At 37.0% G+C, this 11,174-nt stretch overlaps 6 protein-coding genes across 6 annotated transcripts in view; 2 read left to right on the forward strand and 4 right to left on the reverse strand.

Moving 5' to 3' along the window:
* Positions 1–24: 24 nt before the first annotated feature.
* Positions 25–951, reverse strand: SAPINGB_P000771 (uncharacterized protein; the record flags this gene model as incomplete). Its single annotated transcript, XM_031995494.1, has 1 exon — positions 25–951. The coding sequence occupies one exon, from the start codon at positions 949–951 to the stop codon at positions 25–27; it is 927 nt and encodes a 308-aa protein (XP_031851385.1).
* A 775-nt stretch (positions 952–1,726) lies between these two features.
* Positions 1,727–2,428, reverse strand: SAPINGB_P000772 (uncharacterized protein; the record flags this gene model as incomplete). Its single annotated transcript, XM_031995495.1, has 2 exons — positions 1,727–2,295; positions 2,398–2,428. 2 exons carry the CDS (start codon positions 2,426–2,428, stop codon positions 1,727–1,729), a joined length of 600 nt encoding a protein of 199 aa, XP_031851386.1.
* Positions 2,429–2,922: 494 nt separating this feature from the next.
* SAPINGB_P000773 (uncharacterized protein) lies at positions 2,923–3,700 on the forward strand (the record flags this gene model as incomplete). The annotated part of the gene is made up of 2 exons (XM_031995496.1): positions 2,923–3,103; positions 3,189–3,700. 2 exons carry the CDS (start codon positions 2,923–2,925, stop codon positions 3,698–3,700), a joined length of 693 nt encoding a protein of 230 aa, XP_031851387.1.
* Positions 3,701–4,154: 454 nt separating this feature from the next.
* Positions 4,155–5,501, reverse strand: SAPINGB_P000774 (uncharacterized protein; the record flags this gene model as incomplete). Its single annotated transcript, XM_031995497.1, has 1 exon — positions 4,155–5,501. The coding sequence occupies one exon, from the start codon at positions 5,499–5,501 to the stop codon at positions 4,155–4,157; it is 1,347 nt and encodes a 448-aa protein (XP_031851388.1).
* A 2,069-nt stretch (positions 5,502–7,570) lies between these two features.
* On the forward strand, positions 7,571–9,612 carry SAPINGB_P000775 (uncharacterized protein; the record flags this gene model as incomplete). The annotated part of the gene is made up of 2 exons (XM_031995498.1): positions 7,571–7,600; positions 7,951–9,612. 2 exons carry the CDS (start codon positions 7,571–7,573, stop codon positions 9,610–9,612), a joined length of 1,692 nt encoding a protein of 563 aa, XP_031851389.1.
* Positions 9,613–9,698: 86 nt separating this feature from the next.
* The window catches only part of SAPINGB_P000776 (uncharacterized protein), a gene marked incomplete at both ends in the record, with an annotated part of 3,663 nt that continues 2,187 nt past the window's right edge, over positions 9,699–11,174 (reverse strand). The window contains one exon of the mRNA XM_031995499.1: positions 9,699–11,174. This exon is cut by the window's right edge and continues 2,187 nt beyond it. Within this exon, the coding sequence (XP_031851390.1) occupies positions 9,699–11,174 (1,476 nt within the window).

The raw sequence follows: 11,174 nt of genomic DNA on the forward strand, positions 1-11,174 counted from the left end.
AATTTCATACAAGTTTTTTTTTTTTTAGACGGACTGAATAAAGGCGACGACTGAGGAAATGAGATCGTCGTAAGAACTCTGTGGGGAATCAGCCAGGTTATGTGTAGCATCAGGAACAACGTGGGATAATGGACTCCAGAAGTCACTTTTTGTAGCATTTTGGAAACGCTTGACAAGACTCTTTTTGTCCACTTTTACAGGAACATACTCGTCAGCTCCTGAATAAAGAACAAGCAAGGGGACGGAGACTTTACCAAAAGTTGATTCAAAATCTTTATCATCGAGATCAGAAGAAAAAAAGTCGTCATCGCCGCGGACTTTCATGAGTGAAACCCAACGGTAGGATGAAATCTGAGCACCGAAAAACAGACGTGTATATTTAGGAGGAATGGGTGAAAATCCAGGTGCTTCGGCCTTGATTAAAGCTTTGGATTGAGTCTCAATATCGGCAAGTAAAAGATCTTGGGCATAAGCCAATGCCTCTTGCCACTTTTCCTCGCCATTAGACTTAACAAAGGCCTCGCGGTCTGACACAGAAGCCTGGAGGATAAGGCCATCGACAGGAGGGCGTGGGATACTTGGGTTGATGTTTTGGGTTGCATAATAGATGAGGTTTTGAGTTCCTGTAGAGTGGCCCATGAGTACAATACGTTTTTTAGAGGTTTCTTTATTTGTTTGTAGAAATCCAATTGCACGAGCCATTTCCTTAGCATCACGGGAAAGTGAGCCAAACCCCCAGCCTTCATAGGATGATGAAAAGAGAAGCTCTGCAACCCCCCAGCCTTGGGCGTCAAGAGCTTGTGCTAGAGCTGGCACGTAGGGGACTGTTCCTAAACCATCACCAAGCCCGCCAATGAATAGAACAATTGTGGGGTGGTAGGAGCCGGATGCCGGGGCGTGTTCGAAGATGGTAAGTCTGGAAGAGTAATTGAGGAGTCTGCCTGCAGTCATGATTTTTGGAATTTTAGGATTATTTTGGAATTATTTTGGAATTATTTTGGAATTATTTTGGAATTATTTTGGAATTATTTTGGAATTATTTTGGAATTATTTTGGAATTATTTTGGAATTATTTTGGGAGGTTGAAGAAAGAATGAATTAAAACAAGTTATGGAGGTTTTGAAGAAGAAGAAGAAAAAAAAAAAAAAAAAAAAAAACCCAAGAATATTTACCAGTCATTTAAATCTCTATTTATATATACACACACCATCCTTCAACCAGAACCAGAAAAAAAAGACTCGGACTTCTTGTTCTAAGTGGATGGACTTGCAGACAGCGGTGCAACCCGGCTATCAATGCCACAACAAGAAGCGCGCGGTTAAAAGATTAAACCAAAAAAAGCAAAAAAAGCAAAATGTCTCGAGACTGAGTAAACCCTTCCTTCTCTCCAAAAAAAAAAAAAAAAAAATTGGCACAGTAGGGGGTTGAAATCTTTTTATAAAGTTATTAACCCCATGAATGAATTCATAATAAGTCTTCTTTTTATCAAAGGTTTTTGGATCCTTTTGATTCCATTACCAATTATTTCCATTCTTCGGTCTTAAGTCTTAGATTTATTGCAACAGTCTTAAGTTGGATAATAAAAAAACCTCCTCCCTCTTGTCTGTTTACCATGGTACACAAGTCCAACTTTGTCATCTTCATTGCACAAAGTAAATTAAAACCCGAAACCTTTTTTTTTTCAATATTGGTTTTCTTTTTTTTTTTTTTTTTTTCATCACAGGTATTACTCTTTCTTTTGGGCCTTAAGTTCTAGCGCAGCAACATTGACCTGAACCACATTTTGGATCCCATTTTTCCAACGGTCTTCCAAATACTCGACTGTGGGCCGTGCAGCATTTTGAGCCTCTCGTCTTGCATTCTGGGCCAGTTCAACGCGTGCACGAGCTTCGCGTTGAGCAGACTCTACATTTTCAAGTGTACGTTCTAGTGTAGCGTTGCCTGCAAGCCACTGGTTTTTGCCGTGAGTTGCAGCCAATGCCAAACTCTCACGACGAGCTTGAGTGTAAGCAAGTGCAACATAAGCTTGAGCAAGGTCTGGAGAAGAAGAAGATGAAGAAGAAAGGGGAGAAGAATAGCGGTCTAAGTCAAGACGAGGGTATTTGTGGTGGGGATCAGAGTCGGTGCGAGTGCCGACATGTGTGAGCCAAGAGTCGAGAGGTTCAGACAGAGATGACGAAAGAGGTTTGGGAAGATTTGGATGAAGATTTGATGGATTCATGTGAGTAAGTTCTTTGTCAATGAGAGTTTTCGAGAGCTGGATCATTTGTTCCGATGGTTCATCGGTGTCAATGTCTATAAAGGGTAAGTTAATATGGGGATGACAGATTGAAAAAAAAAAAAAAAAAAAAAAAATTTAAAAAAATTTAAAATAAAAAAATAAAATAAAATACATACAAGGGAGATGATCAATAAGAACTTGGGACATGTGAGAAGGTTGGGGATGTGCGGTGATGGTGGTGATGGGTAAGTCCGAAGGATGTTGTTGTTGTTAGTGATGGTGGTGATGATGATGATTTTAAATGGCGGTGTAGAAACCAAAAAAAAATAAAAAATTTAATTTAGAAGCTGTCACCATCAAAAAAAAAAAAAAAAAAAAAAAAATATATATATATATATAATAAACAAAAACCCAAACCTCGAATTCGCGCCACTTCTTTATTTTTATTTTTTTTTATTTTTTTTCTTTATCTTTTCTACAGCACCTTTTTTTTTTCTTTCTACCACCACCACCACCATCAGTCAATCACTAACAACACACATTTATATATTTATATCTACATATATATATATATATAAGAAATTCTTACAACCCATTTCAAAACATATAACCATTACTTAACATTTTTTTTTTCCTCACCATTTCCCCCACTCATTAATATCATACATATATATATATATACCACCTTTTTTAAAAGTACTATGAGCGGACTGTTTTCCATGTTCTTTGGCAATAATGATGCCAAAAAAGATACACCTAAGAAGGCGATTGCAGATTTGCGCATGCAGATCACACTTCTCCAAAAAAAGGAGGACTATCTGACGAAACAGATTGAGGAGCAAGAGAATCTGGCACGCAAAAATGTGACTACCAACAAGAACTGTAAGTAATTTTTTTTTTTTTTTTAATTTGTTTATATATTTATTTATTTATTTTCCTTAATATACATTATTACTAACTTATAAAGTGGCCCGAACGGCGCTGCGACGAAAGAAAATGCATGAGAAAAACTTGGAAGGATTGCAGGGCCAGATTGACAGTCTGGAAAGCCAGCTAAATGCGATTGAATCTGCGAACCTAAACTTTGAGACCATGAAGGCAATGAAGCAAGGGTCCAAGGCTTTGAAGCATATTCATGGTAATATGAACATTGATAAGGTTGATCAGACTATGGATGAAATTGAGGAGCAAGTAACTTTGGGTCAAGAAATTAATAATGCAATTTCGAGGCCACTTGCTGGGCTTGAAATGGATGATGATGAACTTAATGATGAACTTGAAAACCTTGAACAAGAAGTTTTGGAGGAAAAAATGGTGGTTGGAGCAGGACGTGCCCCAGTTGCTATTCCTGGGGGGGTATCTTCATCTACAACAAATATCCCAGCTACCAAAAATGCAGCAACCCCAGCAAAGAAGGAAGAAGAGGATTCAGACGAGGAGGAAGAGCTACGGAGACTTCAGGCCGAAATGGCTCTGTGATGGGGATAACATTAAGATGAATGATTATATTTTGTTTGTTTTTTCTTTTTCTTATTTGGAGATGATGAAGTGACGATACCATGACGTGTTTGTGTGTGTGAAAGCATTTTTTATTACTTTAACAATATATATTTATATTTAATTTTTTTTTGTTTTATTTTAACAAAGTTGTTTGTCTTCTTTTTTTCTTTTTTTTTCCCTCCCATTTTTTTCCTTTTTCATTGTCGTATAAGTCTTATCTACCTAAAATTAAAGAAATATATTATCAACATTAAATTTATATATATTTTATACAACTAGAAATACAAGCATATTTTGGTTTATTTTTTTTTTTTTAGTTTCGTTTCGTTTCGTTTCGTTTCGTTTGGTTTGTTCAAGAATTAAAATGAATTTTATAAAAAAAAAAAAAAAAAAAAAAAAGAAGAAAAGAAAAGAAAAGAAAAGAAAAGAGAAATTAACTGACAATAACCCAGAGAAAGAAAAACAATAAAATGATTCCAAACGACTTGATTATGAGCCAACGGTTAGACGAAATGCGAGCGTAATACTTGAGCAGCTCACGTTGAGCCCCAGAAACATTGAGTGAAATATCCTCTGTATCAGCATCAATTCGTTGGATAGTTTCACGTTGCTCAGATACCATGGTAGCAAGTTGCTGAAAGATACCTCCAAGTTCTTGAATCGTTGATTCGATAGCCTCAACTGCATTCGACCGCTGCGCCATGTACTGGAACTCCTGTTGTGCGTGCTGTTCTTCCAGAAGTGCCAAGGTTTGTTGCTGTTCCGGTAGTGCAAGGTAGTCTGTATGAGCTCCTGCACCTCCGGATATGCTGCCGTCTTGTTGTAAGGCTGCAGAGTTGGATGCATATGGGTTTTCAGAAAGTGAAGGCCCTCCAGGGACTGGTGTTGCTGATTTCGAGCCATGAACTGAAACTGCTGCTGCTGCGGCTGCAGATGTTACTGGCTGTTGTGGTGTGCGTGCTCTTGATACTGAATATAATGGTGAATCATGGTTGCTAAAATTTTGTTGGTCTTGAGATTTAAGATCTGAATTGTTGGGTCCTGTTGTAGTTCCTGAAACATTTGAAGAAGCAGCAGAACCTGAACCTGAACCTGAAGATCCTGTTGCAATTGATGACGATCCATTTGGAGCAACAGCTGATATAAACTGGTCTTTCCTATTTTTCGACGCTTGGATATTTTTAATGCGGACTTCCAAAACCTCTTCAAATCCTGTAGTGACATCGGTCAATTTACCTTGTAAAGATACAACAACATTATTTGCATGTTCTGAAAGTTGTTTTTTACCTTGTTTTGAATTGCTTCCACTGCTGCTACCTCCACCCCAAGCAGCTGCAGAAGATCCTGAGTCAGATCCTGTAAGTCCTGATTTGACGTAAGCTTGTAAGTCAGCAATACTTTTATTAATTTTGGACACTTTTTGTTTAATGACAAAAGTGAGTTCAGAAATCTCGACTGGTTTATCATCAAAGAGAGTTTTACGTCTAGCCAACAAAGCAAGTCGTTGTAACATTGCAGTAGTGTCTTCAATTTCACGAGCAATAGATGCAGCACGGATTGCAAATTGGCTCTTGGGGCTAGAAGAGGAGGAAGAGGTATGGGAAGAATCAGAATCTAAAGAGGTAGGAGCATAACGAGAAGAGGAATCATTGAGAAGGCCTTGACGAGAGGAAGCAGTAGTTGCATTGTTTAATTTTGAGAGAGAGGCGATACATGAACGGAACTCGTTTGTACGGTCCTGGATGGCGAGCGGGTGGACAGCAACAGCCACGGTAGCCATTTTAGAGAAAAGGGTAAATTTTTCTAAGGAGGTATTATATTATATTATATTATATTATAATAAAAATAAAATAAAAGAAGGGAGGGGTATATATATTATTATTGAATCAATATATGTTTATGATTATGGAGTGTAAATGTGTTGGTAAATGTTAATGATTTAGAATTGAATTGATATGAATTCAAATAAAAGGTTGTTGTTGTTTGGTGGTAGTTAAAGATGTGATTGTTTGTATGTTTGTATGTTTAGTTGAGAGAGAGAGAAAAGAGTGAGCGAGAATGAAGAAGCCAAATGGCCATTAAGGGGGGGGGTTGGAGAGGCTTGGAAGGCTGGATTAGGAAAAAAGAAGGGTTAGGGTTTGTGTATAATTAAAAAAAATAAGTGAGGCTGAATGTTACAAATATTTCAAGTTGTAATGACATAATATTAAATTATATTAAATTATATTAAATTATATTAATAAATAAATTAATTAATTAATTATTATAAGTTTAGCAAATGATTACGTATGATTATATAACGTTTTTAAAAGAGTTCTAGACCATTAATCTTTATAAAGTATCTTATGTAATAAAAATAGTAGTAATTTTTTTTTTTTTTCATGTGCATTATTTTTTTTTTTTTTTTTTTTTTTTTTTTTTTGTTTACACACTAAAATAAAAAATAAAAAATAAAAACCACCACCACCACCACCACCATGACCGCTTATTTTTGCCGCGGCGCCCATTGGCCGAGAAGTCCCCGCTAACAAGTTTTGTGTGTGTTGTTGTGGTGTGACTTGACTGATCATGATCATATAATAATTATAATAATTATATTACTACCACTATTACTACTGACTACTGACTACCCCACAAAAACAAAATATTAAATATTAAATATTTTATAAACCACGTGACTTATAGTTATTATTATTATTATTATTATTATTATTAAAATACCTCGGCTCAAAATTTATAAAGCATATAGAAGAGAATGAAAAGAGGAGAATGAAAGTTTCATTTTCTTTTCCATTTTATTTTTATTTTTATTTTTATTTTTTTTTCAATTTCAAAGTTTATTTAATATAAAAGAAAAAATTTATTTATTTAATTAATTCAATTGGATCTTTAAAGTCTTAAAAACCAATTGAATTAAAAGTAATTAGTTTTTTTTTTTTTTGTATATATATATATATATATATATATAAAACTAGAAAGAAAGAAAGCAATTTATTAAAGTGCAAGTCCATCCTATATATACGTAAGTTCCGAATAAATGGGCTTTGAAGTGTGTGTGTGTGTGTGTGTGTGTGTGGAGACCAAAATCATATATAGTAATAATAACAATAACAATAACAATAACAATAGTAGTAGTAGTAGTAGTAGTAGTAGTAGTAGTAGAAGGAGTAGCAAATTGTATATATTATATTATTTTGGATCCTCGGCTTTGATTTCAAAGACTTCCGTTGAAAAAAATAAAACTAAAACTAAAACTAAAAGTAAAAGAAGAAGAAGAAGAAAAAGAAGAAGATCTGGACTCTTTTTTTTTATTAATTCAATTATTCAATTATATTAAAATTGTAAATATAAAAAAAAGTCAGATCAGGTTTTTTTTTATATTGTTGATTTCATTTTGATAATAATTTAATACTACTGCTACTACTACTACCAATAATCATTGATTGATTGATTGATTGATTTCATTAATTGATTTCGGCTTATTCTTCATTATATTTCCCCCACTCGGTCTTTATTTAAATTCAAGTTTAATTTATTTATTTATTTATATTTATTTATTATTATAATAAAACTCAAAAAAAAAAAAAAAAAAAAATCTCCAGTCAACCATAAAAAGACCCGCTTAGAATCTCCTCACACACAAAGTAATTTTTTTTCCTTTTTTTCCTTTTTTTCTTTCTTCCCTTTTTTTTTTTTTTTTTTTTTTTTTAATATTTAAATATATATATATATTTATTAAAAAATCTACAACAACTTTTTTATTAATTAAAACAAACCTTTTTTATTTATTTTTTTGAAATCGTATTCTTTCGTATCTTCTTCATCTTCATCTTCATCTTCATCATCATTATGCCAGAACTCAAGGAATTTACAGTCGAGGTAAGTTTTTATTTTATTTTATTTTTGTCATTACATTTATTATTCATTCATTCATTATTTCTTATTCTTCTTTTACTCCCCCCACATATATCGGATACTTTTTGATATTTTAAATATATTTATATATAAATATATAAGTCTTCACAAACAAATCATGTGGTTAAGACTTTTATAATCATTCTTTATATATATATATCTCCACTTCCCTCTCTCTTTTTTCTTTCTTTCTTTCTTTCTTCCTTCCCTTCTCTCCAATTATTTTTTTTATTTAATTAAAAAAAAATATATTATTTTATTTTTTCTTTCTTTCTTTCTTACTTTTCTAACATATTCAAATATCTTTCATAAAGGAAGTTCAAAAACATAACAACACTGACTCCCTTTGGATCATCATTGACGGCCACGTTTACGATCTTACCAAATTCCAACAAATCCATCCAGGCGGAAAACCTATTCTTAATAAGGTAGCAGGAACTGACGCATCTGAATTCTTTCACAAGTATCACAACGTTAAAAAGGTTATGAAAAAGTTTGGTATCAAATTCAGAATTGGTAAAATCGTTGATAATAAAACTATTTCTCAAAATAAACTCTCTTCAGATATAATGTCGTCGTCGTCATCATCTTCTAATAATAACAACAACAATTCAGCTCTCATTGCTGTAAACCCTACAAAGGCTGACTTTACCGGAGTCTCTCCCTTCAATACTGAAGAACAAACAGAAGTCTTTGGTGATAATATCCCCTACGCTGACCCCGCTTGGTACCAGGGTAACCGCTCTCCCTTCTATAAGGAATCCCACGCAAAGTTCCGCCAAGAAGTCCGCGACTTTGTTGAAGAACACCTTGAACCCTACGTTGATGATTGGGAAGAAGAAGGTGCTATCCCCCATGAAGTCTACAAGGCCTTTGGTCAAGCTGGCTTTGTTGCTGCCGGCTGTGGTATCCCTGTCTTCCCTTCAAAGTACACGGATCGTCGCCTCCAATCTGTCACCCCAGAAGAATTTGACCCCTTCCATGAACTTATTCTAGTCGATGAGGTTTGCCGTGCTGGCTCTGGTGGTCTTGCTTGGTTCTTGCTCGGAGGCCTCGGCATTGGTCTCCCCCCCATTTGGAACTTTGCCCGTGAAGATATTAAACAACGTATCCTCCCTGGAATCTTTGCCGGTGATAAGCGTGTCTGTCTCTGTATCACTGAACCTGATGCTGGTTCAGATGTTGCCAACATTAAAACTACAGCCAGAAAAACTCCTGATGGCAAACACTTCCTTGTCAATGGTACCAAGAAGTGGATCACCAATGGTATCTGGGCTGACTACTTTACTGTCGCTGTTCGCACTGGTGGTGAAGGCATGGGCGGCATCTCTGTCCTGCTCCTTGAAAAGACTATGCCCGGTATCACAGTCCGTAAGCTTCACACTCAAGGTATGCTGACCTCTGGTTCCACCTACATTACTTTTGAAGATGTTAAGGTCCCCGTCGAACACCTTTTGGGCAAGGAAAATGAGGGGTTTAAGGTCATTGTCCACAATTTTAACCATGAACGTCTCGGAATTATCGGCCAAGCTAACCGTTTCTCCCGTGTTTGCTACGAAGAAGCTGTCAAGCACGCTCATAAGCGTAAGACTTTTGGTACTAAGCTTATTAACCACGCTGTCATTCGTAATAAGCTCGCAAATATGGCTATCCGTATCGAAGCTGTCCATAGCTGGTACGAAAACCTGACATACCAAATGGCCCTTATGCCCCCCAAGGAGTCTGCCCTCCGTCTCGGTGGTCCCATTGCAGGATGCAAGGCCCTTGCCACCCAAACTTTGGAACTTTGCGCTCGTGAAGCTTCTCAAATCTTTGGTGGTCTCGCCTACACCCGTGGTGGCCAGGCTGGCAAGGTTGAGCGCTTGTACCGTGAAGTCCGTGCCTATGCCATCCCTGGTGGCTCTGAGGAAATTATGCTTGACTTGGCCATGCGCCAGTCCCTCAAGGTCCACCAAATGCTTGGTGCAAAGTTGTAAAATTAAACAAGAAAAAAAAAAAAAAAAAACCTAAGTATATCATCATTTATATATTATATATGTTAAAAAAAAAAATTAACTAAATATCAAAGCTCCCAGTTAAAGTAATTGTAATAATAAGGATGCCGAACACACTTGGCCTCACAATCACCTTGCTCACATCCCGCCAAATGGTTCCCACATTTAATGCAAAGCCCATGCTTGGACCGGTACGTACTTTCCTCTCGTGTAATAATCGACTGGCCCTTCTTGCGACGCTGCGGGTGTCGAAATGCAACATGTGTACGCATCGGAACTCCCTCCAAAGAACAAAACAACTTATTAGTCTCCGTCATAAACCGTAAACTAGTCCACGTTTTTTCAGAAGGAGGAGCTCGTGCCATTAATGTGGTGGTGCTGGTGCTGGTGTTGGTGCCGTTATTACTATTATTATTGTTATTAACACCACTCAAAATCTCCTCGGTAAAACTGGCACGGCGAATAGTGGGCACTCCCTCGTCCCCAATTTTTCCAAGAGATACCGAATGATGGCGCCGAGTGCTCGGAGATGAAAGATTAGATCCAATAAATGCCAATGGCAAAGGTGCAAGCGACACTGGCTTGTCACCATCCATCACCCCTGAAAAACTTCCCCCGCGTAATAGCCCAGCCTTGCGTTCAGAACCAATACTACCAGTAGTAGAGGTAGAGCTGGTTGTGGTGTTGGTAGTTGTAGTGGTAGTGGTAGTGGTAGTGATGGCTTCTCCTCCTCCTCCTCCTCCAGTAACCATATCTGCTGAATACTCCAATAAATCTTCATCATCGCTGTCTTCAATTGCAACACTATTAGAAGATCCCTTGCAAGGAGTCAAGGGAAATCCAAGCTTGGCCTTGGTAGAAGCGGCAACTGCTGCATATGATAATACATCCGACTTGGAAGCCTTGCGGTTATTGCTATTACCACTACTCTCCGCAAGAGTTACCTGAGACAATTGGCCCGAACTAATATTGAAAAAGTTCCCAGATACAGGGCTTTGCACAGGTGAATGCGTCTCATCACTACCAGGAGTCTTCATTTGTAGTTTTGAAGACCTTCCAGTAAATGGAGTTGTAGGAGCAGGCGACCCTACCGTACTAGGTGCCAAAGAGGATCCTCTAATAGGAGTTATGGGTGCATCTGGCAAAAGAGGAAAGTCCCCCCCTGTAGGCTTGGCAGTTAATCGTTTTTTAGCATTGGCCTCAGGTTTAGAAAGAGACAAGGTGGGAGTGGGTGGAGTAGGAGGAGCCTTGGCCACAACCACCACAGACTGCTGTTGTTGTTGTTGCTGTTGCTGTTGCTGCTGGTGCTGTTGTTGCTGTTGTTGCTGGTGCTGATGTTGATCCGATAAAGTGTTTTGCTCCAAAGGAGCCACCGTCTTTGGTACATAGAGCTTAATTATTGCATCATTCAAAATATTTTTAACCTCTTCCAAAGTCACGTTCTCCTTAAGCCTGTTCTTAACAAGGTAATTCTTAACATCACATTCAACCTTGGTTGTAGCCACAGTGTCAAAGTTAGAAAGTAAAATGTTGTAATAACCCTC

This window comes from Magnusiomyces paraingens, assembly GCF_902498895.1.
Source record: "Magnusiomyces paraingens strain CBS 517.90 genome assembly, contig: contig1, whole genome shotgun sequence".
Classification (NCBI taxonomy): Eukaryota; Fungi; Ascomycota; class Dipodascomycetes; order Dipodascales; family Dipodascaceae; genus Magnusiomyces; species Magnusiomyces paraingens.